We start from the raw sequence: 23,093 nt of genomic DNA on the forward strand, positions 1-23,093 counted from the left end.
TATTCTAAATGTGCAGACATAAATAAAATTTTTTAGGTCCGCTATTGTTTTCACCCAAATCAGACTGAATTTTTAAGGTCAGGTCGGATTATCCAAGTTTGTACATTTATCCTTACCTGTATAAATTTGGATCAGGGTTTAATTAATCTCATGTTAAAGGAGATAAGCTATCTCATGTCATAGAGAGAAACTTGTGGGCTCCACCACCTGAAAAAATAAAAAAAGTGACACAGTTATCGAAGGGTGTGTATGAAGAAAACTTATCTCATGTAGCATGAGAATAGTTTTTCCCTTTAGGTCAATGATTGGTGAAAATCAGGTTGTTATAATTTAAGGTTTGGATTCCTTCTTCAGTTATAAAGAACTAACAAGAAAAAAAGATCATATTTCTGAAATGCGAGAATGTACATGATACTAAATAGTATTGATATACTCAACATGGGATCAATCTTAGGTTTTAATGTTTCTCCTCTTATATTTGCTAACTCATATCGTAATTTTAAAATGATGTTATTTTAAGATAGAGATAAATGTATTTTTGTAATTTTAACTTAATCTGAAGTTACATTAGTCTTTATTATTATAATTTTTTTCTCATTCCTAAAATAACACAATTTTAAAATAACATAAGATAACTACCAAGGGTAGCTCAATTGGCAACTGAGCTCCCAAGGTTTGTTTGAGTCAGGGGTTAAAACTAGGGGCGTTAAACAAGCCAGGGGCCTTACAAGAGCCTTTGGCTCGGCTCGTGAAGGCCTGAGCTTACATGTCTAAAATTGATTGTTGGACCCAGGCTTGGACTTGTATAAAAGCTCGTTTAATAAAAAGGCCTCGGGCTCCAATTCAAAAGCTCGGCCTTAGAGCCTCTCAGGCTTGCCTAATATATTATTTTTTTTATTTTTTTTATTTTTTTATACTACTTGTGATAGCCCTCTCTCTCTTCTCAATTCATTTCATCCAATTTTATTAATCAAACAGACTTTTCAAATGATTTTATTTTATATTATGCTATTTGAATATACATTAAATTTATGAATATTTATGGAATTACTAGTGCTGTTGATTGTATATTTTGCTTTGATAAATTTTTGTTGTCTTATTTTTTTTAAACAGGCTAACAGACTAAACAAGGCTTTTATTTTTTGTAAATGAGTCAGGTCACAGGCTGATATTATATTCGTAACAGGTAACAGACTAAGGCCAGTCTGACACATTTGAACACAGGCTCGGCCCGTTAAGACCAAAGCTCGGCTCGGCTCGGCTCGGCTCGTTAACACCCCTAGTTAAAACCCTGCCTCACACAAATTCTTGGAAAAAATTTTGGGCTAGAGGACGTGCCTCTCTCCTCGAATGGAGGATTAGTCCCATCCTTCCTCTGGTGGCGAATCTCAATGCACCCGCTGTTCCAATGAGGGCGTAGCTTTTGGGGTCGTACTCTGAGGACAAGGTGGCCAGAGAAGGTTGAATGAAGATACCTCCAGATTATACAAAAAAAAAACTTCAGATAATTTTATTTTATGTGACAAGAAATATTAAATCATTAGTCATAAAAACTTTTAACATGAATTAAATAGTATGTGTTTGTTTGATATTGATATATAGTCTCTTTTTTGGAAATATTCCAATCGGTTCATTGCTTCGCAACTAATCCGATTCGGGGCAGGTTCAGGATTAAGGCTTTAGTAGTAATAAATGTCACCTATATTATTAGTATTATTATTATATGAGTAAAGTCTTTTTTGGGTCCCTAATAAAAAACATGATCCTCACTTTAGTCCCTTACAAAAAAAAAATTTTGTCCCGAAGTCCCTAAGAATTCAAAGTTGACCCATTTAGTTGAAATTGTGATCTCTCACAAATTCAAAAAGACCCACATTAGTCCCTTAAAAGGACTAAAATGGGTCCACTTTGAATTTCATAGGGACCAGACGACTATTTTTTGTAAGGAACTATAGTGAGGGCCGTATTTTTTGTTAAGGATCCAAAAGAGGCTTTACTCTTATTATTTTCTTTTCGATTGAAGCTAGCGTATTCTTTTATCAATCCATGTTAATCCCTGAGAATTTGTTCAAGTGGCAATACGAGTCACATTACGAATAAACTGTCAAAAAGACATGGTTTAAATTCTAAAGAAAATCTTTGAATTGTGAATGATCTGATACTTATACCGAGTTGTGGAAATACCCGAAAAACTTGACTCATCCTTAAGGAATTGTTTGATATGAACATTAAAGGTTAGGTTGTTTTATGGTGATTCTCTATGATATGAACTTAATCCATTCCTCTTCAATGTCCTCCTTTTTATATGTTATATTAACGATTATTGTTAGTAAATATGGGGCAGTTACCAACTTGGCAGTTACAAGGATCGTGGTGTATCATTGTATACATGAATAAAAACGTGGATTAAGGCCACAATTTGGGCTTTCGGTTATACGGGCTCAAAATCTATCGGGTTACTTTATTTGGGTATAGGTTTCTCAGTTATGCATAAGTAGGCCTATCCGAGTTACAAACCCAGAACATTAAGCCCCCCGACTTGGAGTATTATACATGAAATACTCTGAGTTGCCAATATGGGTTTTTTTTATCTCTATAACTCAGATGAGGCGAGCAGTACTATCATTAAATTCTACCTGCCATTATACACATGTCCTTTTTTGCCTGATCTTAGTTTTATCAAACGACATGATATGACATCTTTTCAATCATTTCATTTCGAAATTCAAAACGACAATATTTACTATGCACGCTTAACTCTCCATCTCCCTCTCTTTATACTCTTCTTCCCTTTTATCTTTTCGTTTTTTCTTCTTGCTCTTCCTTTCTTTCTTTCAATTACATCTTCTTTTCCTTCTTGCCAATGCCTCCTTTTTCCCTCTTCAGAATCGTTGCACACCATAATAGGTAAGTTTTATTATCGTTCTATACTCGTCTTTTTAATCTTTATTTTGTAAACTTGTTTTTGTTTGTGTTATTGTTGGTTATCTTTTATTCCTCATTGTTGCTATCCATATTTTCGTTATAATGAACCCTCAAAATACATTAAAGGATATCTTTCATAAAGAAGACGTATCATATCAATTAAAGACCTTCTCTTTGCGAAAAACTATGCTCCTTGTTATAAGAGTTTTAGCCCTTGTAGAGTCCCCTTATTTCCTTTGCCGGGTTCAGGACGAATTATAGTATCTTTGCGTCCTCAACCCCGTTCCAATAGTACGTTGTCTATTACTTCAGTTTTTGAGTTGGAGTCTAACTGTGCCTTTCCTTCCAAGAACATGCCGAGGAATAGTTCCTACTGCTCGCTTTTCGCTTCTCGTTTTGCTCTTCTGCCCAACTTGGCGGACATAGAATGGGTTGACGAAGAAGCATTAGGACTTCGTTCATCTTATGAAAATAATTCGACTGTTTTGCAGTCGGCATTACACTCGGTACCCCTATGTCATGACTCAATAATTACTTCTTTTCAAGTTGAAGTTCCTGGCGAAAACGAAAGAATCTGTTCACCCTCCGGGCAAGGTGATGACGCTTTTTTCTTTGCGTACAAATGCTTATTTTCAGAACTTAGAATTTTACTACCCTTTACCGACTTTCAAATGGAGGTTTTAAGTTATCTGAATGTTTCCCCTTCTCAACTTCATCCTAACATGTGGTATTTTTTGAGAACTTTCAAACTAATTTGTCGGGCTTATGAATTCACCTATTCTGCCCGGGTATTTTTCTGTCTTTTTGCTGTGTTCTGTAATGCCATTGAGAAGGGAAGTACCCGTCACATTTGGGTTTCTTTAAAAGCTCGCCCTGGACTGAAATGGTGTACTATATTTGAAGATAGTTAAAAAAAATTTAAGGAAGATTATTTCAAAATTTGTGCTCTTGAAGCTCTCCCTTTTACCCCATCTGCTTCTTCATCCTCTTCTCAAAATGCAACACTTTCTGCCTTTTTTTTAGATCAAGACGGACTTCCTCGGTTCCCTTTATCTTGGAGTCGGGCTCATTATACTCCTTCTGCCCACGTGTTCTTAACTAATCCAAAGAATTTGTCGGATAACGAGTTCGAAACTTACGATTAGCTTAAAGGCTTAGCTCGTCAATTAGCAAAGGAAAATGCCTCTATTGCTCCTCGCCCAATTTTAGAAAATGGACATTCCTCGGAATGGGTTGAAGAAAATTTAGTAAGTAAATATCAATATTATTTCATAAATTCCACCGTATATGTAATTTCTGACTCTCTTCTATCTTTCAGATAAAACCATGGATCTACATTTTTTTGCTCGGATGAAGAAAAGTGCTAACTTGAAAGGGGCTTCAACTGAAACCCCTTCTGTTTCTGGTGACAAGGATTCTCCTTCTACCACTCCTTCCACCATTTCAGCAACATCTGCTACGGGCTCCACCCCCACCGATACAATCTTAGTTGATGTAGGTTCCCCAGTTGATTCTGGCGACATCCGCCAAAGAAAATAGGTTCGAGTAAATGACCATGACAAAGATACAAATGTTGTTGCTGCTGACTAATCTCTCACTCCACCAACTTCTCTTGGTGCTCCTCAGACTTAAGGTCCCATTTTTCTTGATAAATTAAAACCTACTTCTATGCAGGTCTTCGAGATAAATGGGATAAGTTTTCCCTAGATCAGTTCATCACCAAGTTTACAGCTCTCCGGGATAACGACATCCGAGAAGCACATTTTTTTGAAATGGCTCTCTTAGCTCTCCCTGATAGTCATCAACTTTTGTCTGACCTTCAAGACCTTCAGAACTACAAAAATAAATTCAGCACTAAACAAGTCGCTCTCAAAAAGCAGGCTGAATCTTCTGAGTTCATTGCTCAAGGATTTCAAATACAATTGAAGGAAGCTCAAACTTCTAAAGCAATTGCTGAGGAGACTGCAAAATCGATTGCTGAGAAATTAAAGTTTGCCGAGCATAAATACTCTGAGTTGATGAAAGAGCGTAATCAATTCAAGAAAAATGTCTAAGATTCTGATCTCCGGGTAGCCGAGTTGGAGTTGGAAGTTGACACCCTGAAATCAAAGGTATCAGGCCTAGAAAAAGCCGCAGCTAATGTGGACAACAAATAAGAAGCTTATGGTCATCAAATTCGCGATTCGGTACTAGATTAAGTGGGCTTCTACAACCCGGGAGTTGTTCCCCAAGACTTGAACAAAATTGAAACTTTTAACTTTGTGGAAGATGGCAATCTGTGCACATATGGTGAGGAAGGCCAAAAAGTTATCCTTGCATCCCACGCTTTAGAAGTCGGCACTGTTAACCCGGACTCCACAAATGTTACCAACTTGGAAGATGCTTTCAGACAAAGTCAAGATGTTTGAAGGGGTGGTATGCCACCTTTTATAGTTGTACCTTTTTTGGGCCGAAAATGTCGGCTTTTGCTTGATGTATTAAACAATATTTACTTTGTTAAATATTCACTTTTATTTTAATTTCCTTATCTCCAAGCTTTTTATTTTTTATCATAACTTTACTTGCTTCGGAGCACTAATTGAACGAGTTCCTCATAATCTACATATGGCTTCTAAATCCTTTTATTTTACTTTCTTTCGAATACCATGTAATTTTTGCCCGCTTCCGAGTAGGAATTGAACGGGTGCCCAAGAGTCCATCTCTGGCGTCAAGGAACTTTTTGTTTGCCCGCTTCCGAGTAGGAATTGAACGGGTGCCCAATAGTCCATCTCTAGCGCCAAGGGACTTATTATTTGCTCGCTTTCGAGTAAGAATTGAACGGGTGCCCAAGAGTCCATATCTGACATGAAGGGACTTTCTGTTTGCCCCGAGTAGGAATTGAACGGGAGCCCAAGACTCCATCTCTAGCATCAAGGGACTTTTTCCTTGCCCACTTCTGTAAGAATTTAACGAGTGCTCAAGAGTTTATCTCTGGCATTAAGGGACTTGTTATTTTACTCCTCTCTTTACTTAAATTGTTTTGTCGAAACTCACTGATATTATTTCCTTAAAATCCAGTAATACAAACTAACTGAAACTCAAACATACTTCCTATCTTTGAAATTAAAATTTGCACATCAAATTTAAATACTCCCTACACCTAACTTGAAATTATAAACCTCATTAATAATAAAGAAACATCTACACGAGTTACTTATCTTTGAAAACTTTAACTGAAATACCTCTTCAACTTATCTGCATTCCAATGCCTTGGAATCAACTTCCCATCTAAATGCTCAATTTGATAAGCTCCTGTATGAGTACGAACTGCTACTCAGTAAGGGCCCACCCAATTAGCCGCCAACTTTCCATCCACCACATTCTCATTCCCTATATCTGCTCTCCTCAGCACTAAATCTCAGACTTCAAAAGATCTCTTTATCACAGCTCGGTTATATTTGGTCGCTGCACGTTGCTTGGAAGCCATCTCCACAATAGCTGTTTTCTCTCTTTATTCTTCTAATAAGTGCTAATCACTCTTCATTAATTCACCATTTACTTTTTCTTCCACATTCTTCCTCCTCCAAGAAGGCTCTCTGACTTCAACTGGTAACATTGCATCAAATCTATAAGTCATCTTAAAATGTGTTTCTTGAGTTAGATTGGATTGATGTCCTCTACTTCCATAGCACATTATCGAGCTCTTCTAGCCATTTTCCTTTACAATCTTCTACTCTCCTCTTCAACCCATAAGTGAGGATTTTATTGGCGGATTCCACCTACCCATTTCTCTGGGGATTTTCCACTGCTGAAAAACGATGTATTTCCCCCAAGTCGGCTACTGCTTGTCAGAACTTTATGTCTATAAACTGGGTTTCATTGTCAGTAATGATTATTGTTAGTATGCCGAACCTACAAACAATCTTACTAAAAAAGAATTCTTGCACCTTGCGTGCAATAATAGTTGCTACGGGATCCGCCTTTATCCACTCTGTAAAGTAGTCAGCAACAACAATTAAGTACTTAACTCTACCTGCTGCTCTGGAAAATGGGCTTAACTGATCTATCCCCCACTTATAAAATGGCCATGGAAAGAAAATTGTGAATAACTCTCCCCGGGGAGCTTAGTAGACATTGGAAAACTTCTGACACTGCTCACATTTTTTAACATGACTCCTGGCGTCTTCCCCCATAGTAGGCCAAAAATATCCTGCTCGGATGGCTTTTCTTGCCAATGACTTTCCTCCCATATGGTGTCCATTGATGCCTTCGTGAATTTCCTCCAGGATGTAATCGGTAGCTGGTTAAGGTACACACTTCAATAAAGGCGAGTTGAACCCTCTTCTATATAACTGTCCTTCTAACATTACAAACCATGTCGCCTTCCGTTTTAACTTGGCGGCTTATTTCTTGTTTCCTAGTAACTCTCCATCCTTTAAGAAGGAAATAATTGGGTCCATCCAAGTACCTTCCTCTATCATCCATAAAACACTCAGAGCCTGGATATTCTGTTGTATTACGGTCCTTAAACTTCTCATGGGCTTAATACTCACCAACTTGGAAAGTACATATGCTCGAACATTGTCGTTTCTCCAAATATGTTTTAATTATAATCTCCCCCATGCCTAGTGATCACCATTGATTTGTGATGTCGCCAATTGCGAATCACTATTTACATGTAGGAACTCGACTCCGAGCTCTTTAGCATGAACAAGCCCCGCAATCATGGCCTTATATTCAGCTTGATTGTTACTCGTGGGAAAGTCGAGTGATAAGGATTATTCCACAGCAACTCCTTTCGAGTTCTCTATGATGATTTCTACCCCACTCCTTCTTTTATTCGAGGATCCATCCACCTATAACTTCCACCAACAATCTACTTCTTCATTTCCAGGATGCGTCATCTCGACCTCAAAGTCTGCTAACGCTTGTGCCTTTATTGCCACTCAAGCTGCAAAACCAATATCAAACTCTAAAAGTTCAACTGCCCAAGTGACCATCCGCCCTACCAAGTCCGACTTCCTCAGTAACAGCTTTATAGGTTGGTTAGTTCTGACAATTACTTGGTGACACTGAAAATAAGGATGGAACCTCCTTGCCATCGTTAATAACACAAACGCCACTCTATATGCTGATAATGAATTTAAGCACCTTGCTTATGAAATACGCAGGCTTCTGACTTCTATCTTCTCCTTCTCGGATAAGAACCGAGCTGATTGCATCCTGCGACATAGACAAATATAAGTATAAAATTTCACTTGGTTTCGGCTTGCGGAGGATAGGGGGGATGACAAGATTTTCTTCAGGTTCTAAAAGGCAACTTCACATTCTTCTGTCTGCTCAAAGTTATGTCCTTTTTTCAACAACTGGAACAATGGCAACGATATATGAGCCGACTTGGCCAAAAATCTGGACAAGGTTGTTACTCGCCCATTCAACTTCTGAACCTCTCTGACACTCCTTGGGGATTTTCATCTCTAGCACTGCCCGACATTTATCCGGGTTTGCTTCAATTCCCCTTTCTGTCAACAACCCCCCCCCCCCCCAAAACTTACCTGCAAGAACCCCAAATGCATGCTTGGTCGGGTTCAACCGTATATGGTGTTTTCTAATCTGTGCAAAAACTTCTTCTACGTCGGATAAATGTGTCTGGATGTATATCGACTTTACAATCATATCGTCCATATACACTTCCAATATCTTTCCCATCTGCCCCTTGAACACATTGGTCATCATCCTCATATAAGTAGCTCTTGTATTTTTCAAACCAAAAGGCATTACATTATAACAGTAAACTGCGTCCTCTGTTATAAAAGCTATATTTTCTTGGTCCTCCCTTAATATAGATATTTGATTATATCCCGAGTATGTGTCCATAAAAGAAAAGACTTTGTACCCGGAAGCACTATCTACCAAGTGATCAATACTTGGAAGAGGAAAATGATCTTTGGGACAGACTTTATTCAAGTCTGTATAATCTGTCACTTTCTCCATTTCCCATCCGGCTTCTTTATCAACACCGGGTTTGCTAACCACGTTGCATACTCTATTTCATGTATAAACCATTCCTCCAACAACTCCTTCGTTCTTTCTTCAATGGCTTTCCTCCTTTTCGGGCAGAACTTCCTCTTTTTTTGGGCCACCGGCTTAGAACCAGGAGCTACTGACAATCGATGACATGACAGATCTGGATCTATGCCGGGCATATTTAACGGCTTCCATGCAAACAAGTTTGCATTCTTCCTTAGTAACTCTCTTAACTTGCCCGCTACTTCTTCCTCTAACTTGGGACCCACTTTAGTAACTTGCTATGGAAATAATTACGACTTGATTTGCCTTCATGTTAGCTGTATTTCCATCATTTGCCACAAACTTCATGGCTAACTGATTTATAGACAAAAATATCTTAAACTTTTTCATAAACAGCTGCCCAAAATAACATTATAAGCAGACACAATGTCGAATACGGTCAACGACAAAGTCACCGTCTTATGAGTAGGTGTCTTTCTTAATGTCAATCTCAAAGAAATATACCCCAATGGCTTAATCTTGTCCCCGGTAAATGCCAACAAATCTGCCCCACAAGGCTCCAACTGATCATGATCTAAATCCAATCGTCTAAATGCATCCCAAAAAATAACATCCTCAGAACTTCCCGGATCTACTAGCATTCTATCTACTCGATAGTTTGCTAAGAGCTAGGAAATAACTAATGGATCATCGTGCTCCGGGTTAAACATTTCATCATCTAAATCATCAAAAACTATCTGCTTGCCTATTTTTCTCCTTTCTTCTTTATAGCGAGGTCTCTATGAAATCGCCATACAAGCCTTCAAATGTATTTTTCTGGCGTTCGTAGATTCACCTCCCCTAAATAGCCCCCTGGCTATTGTGCAGACATGTCCGACTTGAACATGATTAGATGGGGGTGACTCTTCTTCCGTCTTATGATATTTCTTTATCTTCTTTCTTCTTTCTCCTGCTGGGCTCCTGCTTCTGTCTTGCCTTTTATATCTTCTTTCTTCTTCTTTGAATCCATCTGCTCCTCTCCTCCATATGTATTTCTAAAGTTTACCTTCTCTAGTTAATTGTTCAATATCATTGCGCAAATTGAAAAAGTCATTTGTGAAATGCCCATATCCCCTATGAAATTCACACCATTTGGATTTGTCTGTCTATGCGTAAGTTGACCTAATGGGTGGCGGCCTTGGTATATTTCTCATCTCCGCGTTCATTACTTCCTTCAAGATATATGCTCGAGGAACATTTAAAGGAGTAAATTCCCTAGGCGAGGTCTTTTTTCTTCCATTTCCCCCTTCCAACGGTACTATCGAGCCTTCTACTTTGTGTAGCTTCTCGAAAACCACGTTCAATCTCCTTCTGGGATGCTCGAAATTCTTTTAAATCAATATACTTCCGAGTTCTCTCCAATAGTTCTTCCTTTGTGGCGGGCCTCTTTTTTGCCAAGGAATTTGCTAAGCCGCATTGGTTGCAAACTAGTAGTAAATAATAACATATATGTCTTATTCTCCAAGCCTCTAACCTGCCTTGCTTCCGATTGAAAATGCTCGTAGTACTCCCTTAATTTCTCCCTGGGCTTTTGCATTACTCCACACAAGTTATGAGTAGTCTTTGGTTGTGGTCTGCGATGTGCAAACTGTTGGACAAAGCGTGTTGCCAACTCGGCCCAACTGTCAATTGAATTCTCCGGCAATGCAGTAAACTACTCCAAGGTTTGCTTCCTCAGAAAAATTGGAAAGGTTCTACACAATAAAGAATTTGTTTCGCCATAAAGAGACATTGTTGCTCAGAAAACCGTTATAAATTCTCGGGGATCCATGCTACCGTCGTATGCCTTCATATCACTTGGTTGTTTGAATCAACTCGGAATCTGCTCCGCCCTTAATCTCTAGGACACAGGTGTTCCTGATGCTCATTGCGTAGTCGGTACTGCTTGATTCTGCAGCTGAAATGGTTGATATGGGGCCATTATTGCATGCAGATTCACCTGATATGGCCCTCCCAGATCCGGGTATATTACTTGTAATCTATTTTGACAAGGTGGAAATGGGTAATCTCCTTGGAATCTATGTAGAAATGGCGAGCATGTCTGATTTTCCACCTGTTGTGCGTTATAATGTTCCTCTCTCTCATATTGATTACCCTCCTGGTAATGGCCTCTGTATTCCCTGTGAACCTGTTCTGGGCATGATGATAGCCATGTGCCTAGTGTTGATATTCCTCACGACGGGCATTATGAAACCATCATAACGACGCCCTCTAGCATTATGCTGGTCTTCTTCTTCGCCAACATAATGATGGCGACTAAACTCTAGCTGGTTCTCCTGGCAAGCATCTGGATGCCCGTAAAAGTCATATCTATCTCCTTCTTGCTGAGCTTGAAGATGCTCATATTCCCTTCTTTCTTGGTAAGACCCATTCCTATCCGACTCCCGAGTGTATTTTGCATGTACTTGCTCTTGATTTCTCTGGATAACTTCTTGGCCCCTACTTTTGTTATCTAGCCTTCCTTGACTCCCCTAAGTGATGATGATGGTTTCCTTGGTGTACACCCTCTGGCCTCCTAGGATGAGACAGAGGGATGTAACTAAGAGCAGGAGATTGCGAACCTCTTCTCAGATTTTTCTACAGATGCCTGTTCTTATTCTGTGGTCTTTCTTCGGAATGATGTCTCCTCCTTCTCCTTTCGTGTTGATGCCTGTTCCCGATATCTTCTGCTAGTTGAATTAATGTTTGTCCTATAGTGTTTAAAGAATGACTCTTAGCATTGGACCGGAAAGAGTTTTCCTCATCCTCTGTTGGGAGTAAACCATTTTCTCTCCTTCACTCCTGGTTATTATTATTACTAGCTATTAACAAAGGTGGGAATAAACTTTACAATCCCCACAGATGACGCCAAATGTTCGGTATGAACATTAAAAGTTAGGTTGGTTTTATGGTAATTCTCTGTGATATGAACTTAATCCCTTCCTCTTAAATGTCCTCATTTATATATGCTATATTAACTTATTAGTGGATATGAGGCCGTTACCAACTTAGCAGTTACAAGGATTGTGGTGTATCATTGTATACGTGGATTAAGGTCACGATTTGGGCTTCCGGGTATATGTGTTCAAAATTTTTCGAATTACCTTATCCGAGTATGGGCTTCTCGGTTATGCATAAGTGGGTCTATCCGAATTACAAACTCGAAACATGAATGATTAAGGTCATAAAAAAAATCCATATTACATATAGTTATATGCTTTTCCGTTCATTTAAAAAGTAACATGATATGAAGATAACATGAAAAATAAATAACGACTTTATACTTCTCCTCGCCTGCAAGATCGATTGAAATATTCATGCAATTAAATACTGCAAACAATCAACAATGAATTGGAAATTATTGGTTTATACTTTAACCAACCAATACTTTATCGTTTCCTATATTCTGCTACACCAAACACATTCTCGGCAGTCAGAATTTTGAACATACCAAACAAATATATAAATTTTGAACACCAAGTCACCAACTAGGCTTCCACTGTTCCCCATACACCACAAAGTTACAAAATTGCTGGTAACATCAATCAGAATTAATGAACGTATGATTTAAAAAATCTAAGAAACAAAACGAAAAGGACGTGCAATTATGTAAAGTAAACCTAGTAGATTCTTATGAGAGTCATTGATTAGTATGATATTTCCGGAATATTTTATACTTTTTTTGGTTGAATTAATTTATATTTATACACATGGTTTGTTCTCTCCATTAGTTATAGGGGTTATTCTTTATAATCTAAAGTTAGAAATTAACTGAATTTTCTATAAGTTGGTATGCATAATTGGCTTAATTAATTGAGAGATGCAAGCTAGCTCTCAACATAAAATATTACTTCAACCACATGTATATATATAGCTTGCTATATTTATACAAGACAGAGACAAAAAATAGAGAGTATTGAAGACAAAGTTGGAATAATGAAAATGATGCCTTTTAATTGTATTTAATTAGGCGTGTTAATATTGTTTGTAACGTATTCTGTGTTATCTGACTATTCCGACCATTCAAATATACAAAAAGGGACATTAATACATTATTCTCTGTTTTTAAAGAAGAATATACATTATTCTCTGTGATCAAGAGTTGCCAACTGGCACAAATAAAAATTTAAGACAAAGTAAACTAAGGTTCAAAATAAACAATTAAACAATGATCCAATTAAATCTTTGTTCCAACTTTTTAAAACAACTGTTATTGTTAAATATATTGAAAGGGCACAGTTTTGAGTGGGCAAGTAAACACCCCATTTTGCTGTGTCAATTTGCTTTAATTTGTTACACAAAAAACTTTATATTCTTACAAAAAAAGAAAACTAGTCAACTTTTATTTATGTTTTTGATATTTAGTGGAATAAGTGTCATCTTAAATATTACAAACTGAAGCAGTTCAGTATTGGTTGGCATGGAATGAGAGGCTTTTTTTTTCTCTTCTTCTGAAGGTTGTAATATTAAATATAGAATTATTTAAAAAATTAAAAAATGATTTAACTAAATTTAGTTTGGTCATATGAACTATCACTTTTCCCCTGAAAATTTAATATTTGGCTTGAGGGTTAAGTTAACTCTATCTGTTTACCAAAAAAAAAAAAAAAAGTTAACTCTATCAAAAAGGGTTACACAAAAAAGTATTTGATTTGAACATATTATTTTTTTATAAATCATATTTATTTGCAATTAATATTACTAGTATTTAAATTACCTAAAATATATCTTATTGATATATTTGAACATGATTTCAAACAATTAGTAGAAATAGTTAATAACGGACAGTAAGTTTTAAAGTTTCTGTTTCTTTTCTTACTTCTTTGATAATTTTGGCAAAGGAATAGACAAAACGGTTTTCACTTTTCACCTTTTCTTTTTCTTTGACAAGGACAAAACACACAAGTTATCATTGAAAAAAATAAAATAAAACATACACACAAAAGTTTCAAGTACCTTTTTATATTCAATTAGACAAAGTTCCCCATTTTAAGGAAATAACAGGGAAATGTGAGTTATTTTATTAAATATGATAGCATACTAAAATAATAATGACTAACTAAACTATAGAAGTGACATTTAGTGTGTAAAATCATTAATTATTTTCATAGTAAACAACATTTGCACAGATTAAACAATGCATGTGCATTATTTACAAAAAAAAAAAAAAAAAAAAAAAACCAATGCATGTGCACAATTTAGATATTATTAAAAATTCTACGATGATACCATATATTTTCTACCAGCTTACATGTTAGTAAGTGAAAAGTTTATAAATATAAATTAATAGGGAAAAGTTATATTTATAATTTTATTTTTACAAATTATACTATGTAGTAAGGTTAACACATTCTAGTACACAATGTATTATCTTTAGTATATAGTGTAGTTTGTAAAAAAAAAAATTGTAAATATGAAGATGATTATATTTACAAACTAAATTGTTTATAAGCTCTTACAACCAAATTTTAACTGTTAAGTTTCATCAATCTAGCAATTACAATTTATTGGGTCACCCTTTTAATTAATTATTAGCTCAATAAATTATAATTGTTAAATTAACAGAAATCGACAGTTATAATTTGATTGTATGAGTTTGTAAACAATTTAGTTTGTAAATATAACTTTTTCATGTAAATATAACCCTTCGCAAATTTATACGAATATTAATTTTTTGAGTTTAATGTTTTTGCTTTTGTCTGCATATTATATTCACATTAAAATGAGTGGATCCCATTAATCTTTTATTTTTTTTTCTCTCTTTATATTTGGATCTACTCAGCTCTATGTAAGTGGTAGAAAAAAAAATTTATAGCAAAAACAGAAATAATAAACTCAAAAATTTTATTTTTAAAATTGGTCATAAAAATTATGACCCCTCGATTTTAGGGAAAATACTGAATAAAAATGGAAAAAGAAAAATGGAAAGCAATAAAAATTATGGCTAACGGTCAACAACTTCTGGTCAAAGCATTTTCTCATAAGCATGAAGCAGGTGCATATGGTAGGTATCTGCAATTATAGATAGAATGGTCCCTGCCAATTGAAATAACGCATTCCACATGGTACGGTTAGAAGGGAAATTGTGTTTGGGTTTTATTAATCTCCTTTTACATAAGATAGGTATCTTATGTTGTAGAGAGAAACTGAGAGAGTCCCATCATTACAAGAAAAAAGAAAAAGAAAAAAAGTGAAGTTCAGAAATCGAAGTGAGAAAAAATAAAATAAATTACCTTATGTAAAAGGAGAGAAATATTTCCCATTATGTTTTTCATATAGGAGTGCCATGTAAAGAAAAATCTAAGACTCAAGAATCTTAAACAAGGTTGTGGAGCCTTGCAAAAATTTCTTTTTATGTAATTATCACTTGTAACAAATTTATATAAGAAGCTTTAGAAATGTTATATTTATAACTTCTTTTTGTTTATAATATTTTATAATTAAATTTTAACTGTTAATTTTTAATAATATGATGGTTATAATTTATTGAAAATTAATAATTAATTAATAAATATAATCAAATAACTTATAGTTATTAAATTAATAAAAATCAACGATTAAAATTAAATTATAAGAGATTATAAGCGAAAAATGGTTATATAACCTCCCTCGAAAAGGTTTATTCTTGTTCTTATAGACTGATACAAGTTTTAGTTAAATGTATTTATAGAAATTAGTTATATTGTTTTTCAATTGAAGAGATTAATCTCAACTTACGATATAATAGGAATAACGGGTAGTGTTGCTTTTATTTTAACTTTTTTGAGAGATGCTCAAACTACACTGCTATATTTTATTTCCAAATATGGAACTTTTTTTTTTGGGTAAAATATATGGTACTTTCGTTTCTTATAAAATAATGTGTTCTATTTTAGTATATTTCAATATAAATAAGCTTTTTAAGAGTTTTTTTTTTTCCCACTCTCAGCGCCGGTTGTTATTAGTTATGACTATGAGTAATATATTATAGACTTTCTAATTTTAAAAATAAAATGAAAAATTTGAATGAAATCTCGAGACTGATAATAAATAAAATTCAAAACTATATTTTATCTTTTAAGTTCTTATGATAAAATTGTTCAAAAATAACTGTCACAACTCACAGGGTGATGGGAAAGTGTCACTGAGTATTAGAAAATATCATATTTGGTTCAATTTTTGTTTTAAAAAATACTAGGCAAATAAGAAGGTTAGGAAATGATTTTAGTGTTGATTTTTGGGTGAAATTCACTGTTACAAAATACCACTTAAAAAATGATATTTTGAGATAAGTGGGGAGTGAAAAAACAGGTGTGAAGTTTTTCCCAAACATAGATTTTACAAATTTAAATAAATTTCTCCGGTAATATTTCGGTCAACCAAATATCTTTTTTAAACTTTTTCATCAAACTGACTTTCTTACCATTTCTCCAGTAATTATATTTTTTTAGTAAAAAAAATTTTCTCCTTTATCAAACGCTTCATAAGTAATATAAAAAATACCACGTGTAAACCACATTAATGCTAAGAGGTTTTTTTTAAGGGATTAGTGTTTCTCATTTTGTAGGAGATAAAATTATCTCCTAGACACAGATAAAAGTATGTGAGATTCATATTTTTTTTTCTCTCTCTTTTCTTCACATGGCCTCACATGGGTCCCATACACTTTTATGTATGTATAGGCGATAACATCATAAACATTAATCTATTTTTTTAATGGCAATAATTATTTTTTTGAAACGCATACCACATTACCACGTGTAAACCATTTACACAACTCACGTCCAAACGCGTTACACACAATACTTCCAATTAATGAATCTCGACCGTTCATTTCTGGAAGTACTTACGTTAGATCGGAGATCTGAGTAAATTCCAATAACACCCTCTACAAAATAGAAATATCCATGGCTTCGAAACGCAACGGATACGTAATATAAAGTAATCATAAGGGCATAAAAGTAACAATTGGTGACGTTTTAAATTCGCAAAGCAAGGACAGTTTTTGAGTAGTGTCCTTTTTCGTCATTTCAAATAATTTATCTCTCCTGCTCTGTTTTTTCTTCGTGCTCTGCTTCGCTCTCAGTTCTGACTCTGATTTTCTCTCTCTCTCTCTTTCCATTTCCATTGAACTTTCTCTCTCTAGAAATTTCTCTGTCCTCCAGCTGTGGTATTTCTGTATCTGCCAAAGGGTAAAAACCCCATTAGTCTATTCTCCACAGAGCAAAAACTGAAGTTTTTTGTTTTGTTTTCAAAGCTCAGAGAAAAAGCACAGCATTGAAGAGCTTGGAATATACACACACCACAGTGCTTGGTTTTCCATTCATTCTAGGAACTATTTCAGTATTGAGGTTAAGTTTTGAAAAACATCATTACCCTTTTTATTTTTTTTCCATTTTTTATTTGGTTTTACCATATACTAGTTTATATGAAACTGAGTCAGTGATTTTTTTGGGTTTTGCTTCCGGTTTGAGGGTGAAAGTGGGTGTTTTTGTTGTCTTCTGAGGGAAAAGTTTTCAACTTTAAGGTTTTTTTTTGTTGGGGTTGTAGTGCTCGTTAGGGAAGCGTTTTTGATGATGATGCTTCTTTTGTGGTTTTTCATGTTGGTAGTTTCTGTGGGTTGTTGTTGTTGTTGGTAGTGGTGCTCATTGTTTTGGTCATCTTTCGGGTGTGGTGTTGTTGTTTGTGTTTGGAGAAAAGTCTTTTCTTTTTATTTTTTATTTTTTATTTTCTTTCTATTGATTTTTGTGTATTTGATCTTGATGGATGATGGTTTCTTCGTTGCTTCGGTGTTTGGTTGCAGTGGTGTTTCAGGGTAGCACTTGGAGTTGGAGAATAACGTATAATCATATTTAATTCTTCTGACTGTTTTCTTGAGATTTACGTTTCACAATGAGAAGAAGTAGTTGACACCTTCGTATACCCCTCAATTTCTCGGGATATTTCTCACGGTATGTTTAATTCCTGACTGAGTCATTATTGTGATGATTAAATATAATGGTTTTTTTTTTTTTGGTGAATGTGAGAAAGTAATGCATAAGGATATGCATCATTTATGCAGTTGTTTCTTGTTTATATCGGCTGTTCCAATGTTAATGCATTTTTTTCTGGCAACATTTATGACTTTTGAGTGTTGTAATAATATGTGTAGGAGTTTGGTGTTTGCAAAATTGGAAATTTTGGTTTTTGAGGTATCAACTTACTTTATGGTAAAATGTGGATTTTTATGAAAGTATAAAAAGAATCTGATATAGTATGATTTTGACTTTTCTGATAATAGGCATGTGAACGTCTGTCATAATGGATGTTGAAATGACATTACCGCTTGGAAAGATGTTATGTGTAACAGTAACTTTATCTTTTCAGAAAAGATTTTCCTTACTAATTTATGATTTCTATTTCTTTTTCTTTTTATTTTTTATATAACGATAATGTTTTTTTGTACCGAATGTTTTAATGAGATTTTACTGTAGAGTTATCATATATTCAGTTATTCACAACCAGTCAATTTTGCTTTTCTTTTTCTCTTTCTCTGTGTGGAAGTTTCTGTCAGTATTAATGTGCATGAAACATTTGTTTTACTTCATAGTTTTTCTAGAGTTACTAACGTACCTCATGGACTTTTTTTTTTTTACAATTATTAATATAATTATTTTTTTATATCTTTGTCGAATTTATTTTTCTAACACCTTGCACGGCTTTACTTTGTTTTTTTTTTTTTTTTTTTTTTGAGAACCATATGGGAATGTATCTCTAAGAAACGTTACAGTTTATTTTATATTAAGAATAATGTGGGTGGAAAACAGTCAATGAAAGTTAAAAAATAATAATGTTTGAATGATTTTTTGTAATTTTGTATATTCTTTATATTTTACCATTATGGCACAGTTGTAGACAGTACAAGTGCTCAGAGGACATGATTTTAGTCACGGGAAACATAAATTATTAGTATTATTAACAAGTACAATCATCTCAACGTCTATTCGTCTAAACCATGTCTTTATTTGTTCCATGGAATATATAATATTTATGAATTATGTACTGTTGGGTGATAAATTTTCTAAGTGCTGTGTTATTTTAGGTTATGTTAATTGTTCACGGAAAATAACTTTTATAGGTTCCTAGTTAAATGGGAAATTATAACTCAATTGTTACATTAACTTTTTTTTTTTTTTTCCTTTTCCTTCTTGATGTTTGACACATAACCCCTTGTGAAACATTTTCCATTTGTCATGATAATAAAGTTAGGATTTCCATGTCAGATATTCACTTTGATTGGCCAAGTACTATCTTACTGTAAAGCTAGATCTTGTAGATATTGGATATGCAGAACTCAAGGAATCCTAAGGTTTATTAATCAGGCCATTATATATATATATATATATATATATATATATATATATGAGAGTCGTAATTCAAATATGATTTTGGAATATCTAATAATTGCCATACAAAAGTTGTGGTTTACCTGAATTTATGATTGGATTTCACCACTCCTTTGTAAAACATGGGAAGGGAATAGAATCAGTGTTGATGGTGACTGTCTTTAATCATTATTGCTTACATAATAATTCATGTCAAAGAAACTAATTGACCGATTACATATTACAAAAGAAGATATGATTAATTCACTTATGGACCTATTGCATACGCTCCTTGAAGGAAACTAAACAAGGCCTGATCAACTTGTCAAATCATAATAAAGTATGTAGAAATGATGACCTTGTTTTCTTGTTGGGAGATGGTGTTAAATTAAATCAAGGTTTACAGTTTTTGCTTTTTCATGGTATAAAACATTGTATTTTACTAGGAAAGTGGACGTACACAATTTTAGGGTGATGTATTAAGTGAATCTTCTTTTTTGCCTTTGATTGTTATATAAGTCCCTTAGTTTTCATTTTTTAAGAATCATGTATTAAATTGCTAAGTGCCATCTTGGACAAAGATGCTTAGTATTACGTGGATAAACTACAACTTTGAACTTTTTATTGTATCTTTAGATCTTGTACTTCAGTTTCTATTCTTTTTATTCCTGTAAGTTGTGTTTTATATGAAGAACAAAAAGAAAAATTCCTTCCTTTACTAAAGGCATCGATCTATGTGTTAAAGCATTTTACTTTTCTTTAAACAAATAATTTTCACCTCAACATTCTCATCATGATCACCATCATCTTAAAACTTTATTGGTCTTGTGAATCCTTTTGAATGTATTGCCACTGGAATACATATCACAATTCTCATCTTCATTTGCAATTATTGGGAACACTTATGCAGATGGAATCAATGAAGCCATCAGCAGTGACCCCAAGTAAGAAGTTGGCTCGCAGTTTTGCCAAGGTTCTTCATCTTAGAGCACTAATTGGAATTGCATCAGTTGATGGGTTGAAGAATGTTATATCTGATGCAAATCTCAAAGATGAAGGGAACATGGATAAGACTACATTAAATTGGTCTGAGTCTTTCAACACAGATGATGATGAAGAGCTTCAGGAAAGAGTGGCCACAGAAGCTCTCCTTGCAAAACTGTTTGCTAGCATTTCAACTGTTAAAGCTTCATATGCTCAGCTACAGTATGCTCAGTCACCTTTTGACCCTGATGGAATTGAAGCTGCTGATCAATTGCTAGTGTCTGAGTTGAAGAACTTGTCTGAACTAAAGCAATGTTACTTGAAGAAACAATTTGATCCTTCACCAGAGACAGCAATTCTTGCAGCTGAATCAAAGGAGCTGAAGAGTGTTAACAAAACATATGAAATTACGGTGAAGAAGTTAGAATCACAGGTGCGGCTTAAGGATTCCGAGATTATGTTTCTTAGGGAGAAGCTAGAGGAAGCTAACAGGCAGAACAAGTCAATAGAGAAGAGATTAAATCAAAGTGGGGCGTTATCTGTACTTGATAATCTTCATATATCAGGATTAAGTCCTAGCCATTTTATCACTGTTCTTCGCCACACGGTTAGGTCCATTCGGAACTTTGTGAAGTTGATTGTGGATGAAATGAGATCTTCAGATTGGGATATTGATGCTGCAATTGATGCTATTGAGCAGAATGTGGTTTACTGGACAGAAGACCACAAGTGTTTTACAATTGAGTCCTTTCTTTGTAGGGAGATGTTTGATTCTTTCCACTTCCCTAATTTCTCCCTTCCAAATGAGTCTCTTCCAGATAGAAACAAGCAACAACAGTGGTTCTTTGGGAGGTTCAATGAGCTTAAATCCATGAAAGCAAAGGAATTTCTTGCTGAGAAGCCAAGATCATCATTTGCAAAGTTTTGCAGGATCAAGTACTTGAGACTTGTTCATCCCAAGATGGAAGCATCATTCTTTGGTAACCTGAGCCAGAGGAACCTTTTGAATGCTGGAGAGTTTCCAGACACTGCCTTCTTCACATCATTTGCTGAGATGGCTAAGAGGGTATGGCTCTTACATTGCTTAGCCTTCTCTTTTGAGCCTCAAGCTTCAATCTTTCAAGTGGGGAAAGGATGTAGATTCTCTGATGTGTACATGGAAAGCGTGAATGATGAAATGCTCCTCTATTCAGACCAGACAGTGGAATCAGATCCACAAGTGGCTTTCACAGTAGTTCCAGGGTTTAGGATTGGTAAAACTGTTATACAGTGCCAAGTGTACCTCTCACCACACCAAACCATGGTAAAAAATTTCACTTCCACAAAGGAAAGGTGACAACTTTTGTGGTCAGGCACTGACCCCATATCACAAGTTATTGAACTGTAAGGCATTCTTTTTTCTTAATTGAACTTTTTGGAAGAAGGGAAAGGACATGGCCCTTGCTGTGATGCATGGTAGCTGATTGTGTTTGTGGGGACTTGATCTCTGGCTAGGTTCAATGGGGGTATCTTGTCCATTTTGAAAAGAAAAAGGTTGTGGACCGTTGCATTGGGAACAACCTTTTTGTTTAGAATCTTTTTTAATTTATGCAAATTTATGTAAGACATGCCCCCAAATTTTGTTGATATCAGGCCAGTGACAGAGATTGTCTAGCTGTAATGCATCTTTAGACATTGCATGATATAATATGTACATAATAATATATGGGGGGGAACATTATATTATAATCTTTGTTCTGCCCAATTTCTCTTTTTTTTTTTTTTATGGGTTATATTTATCTCATTTTATATGAGATAAACAACTCTCCTACACACAAAAAGGAGTTGGGTTTTACCACTTTTTTTTTTCTCTTATCTTATCTGTGGATTCTACTTATATTTTTATTTTTATAACATGAGATAGTTTTTTTTCTACAATGTAAGAAAATGTATCTTTTTTTTATTGCTACTTGTAGCTGTGGATGCCCCTAAACTATGATTTGACAGAAGAGGTATTGTTATTCGTCATTCCTCTTACGGAATGCTGTCTCTAGTGGTTAAACCTCAAGAAAAACAAAAATAAAAAAAATTCAAATGCCAATTTTGCCCTTGTAGATATGAATATCATTTAATGGAGTGAACTAATTCATAGGGACTGTTGTTAATGTGCGGGACACATTGGGTTTGTGAATATATTGAAAGCTAATTTGGGCCCCACGTGAACGAGGTCTGTGGGGAAGGGACATACATTTGAAGACAATATTTGCTAACCTTTCTTGTCCCATAAAGGAGGATGTGATTCTTGATGGTATGCATCTTCATGTAATGTTTCCAAACGTTACAGATATCTGCTAATGCAAGTAATTGAGCATATTGTGATGTGGCTCACATGGAAGAAGTGGAAAGTGGAAAGGACCATATTAGATCTTTGGGGCTAGTCATGTCTTTAAAATCTTGGAAAGATGCCATCTTTTTTCTCGGAAAATAATTGTGGGTCATTTCTTTTGCTCCTTTCATTTCATTAGAGGTGGCAAAGTGGTCTATTTCACTCGACATCAATCCAGTAAAAAATGATTCACCTAGTCTTGTTTGGTGGGCAAGACGGGTTAACCCACTGGCCTAAATATATTTTACATTAATCCGTCCCGCACATCAACTTGTCTAACAGCGAGCCAGCCCAGCCGGGTCGATTTTGCTAATCCTACCTTTCACAATGTTTAGTCCATGTGGCAAAGGCCAAAACCAGCTATAAGTTGTTTTCTCGATAAATACTCTTCTATTATCTTCTCCCGAGGGCACTCCATCTTATTCACTAGTGGGTTTACAAGGTTTTTA

At 35.0% G+C, this 23,093-nt stretch overlaps 1 protein-coding gene across 1 annotated transcript; it reads left to right on the forward strand.

Moving 5' to 3' along the window:
- The first annotated feature begins 17,086 nt into the window (after positions 1 to 17,086).
- Positions 17,087 to 22,088, forward strand: LOC133295295 (protein GRAVITROPIC IN THE LIGHT 1-like). The gene is made up of 3 exons (XM_061494101.1): positions 17,087 to 17,282; positions 17,735 to 17,882; positions 20,206 to 22,088. The coding sequence occupies exon 3, from the start codon at positions 20,206 to 20,208 to the stop codon at positions 21,613 to 21,615; it is 1,410 nt and encodes a 469-aa protein (XP_061350085.1). The 5' UTR covers positions 17,087 to 17,282; positions 17,735 to 17,882; the 3' UTR covers positions 21,616 to 22,088.
- Positions 22,089 to 23,093: the final 1,005 nt, after the last annotated feature.

This window comes from Gastrolobium bilobum, unplaced genomic scaffold (assembly GCF_033153095.1).
Source record: "Gastrolobium bilobum isolate Gb01-03AN ecotype WA unplaced genomic scaffold, APGP_CSIRO_Gbil_v1 utg14792, whole genome shotgun sequence".
NCBI classification, from domain to species: domain Eukaryota; kingdom Viridiplantae; phylum Streptophyta; class Magnoliopsida; order Fabales; family Fabaceae; genus Gastrolobium; species Gastrolobium bilobum.

What these genes read in the sequence shown, in the direction of transcription:
- LOC133295295 (XM_061494101.1), top strand. Translation starts at nt 20,206, where the DNA reads ATGGAATCAATGAAGCCATCAGCAGTGACCCCAAGTAAGAAGTTGGCT.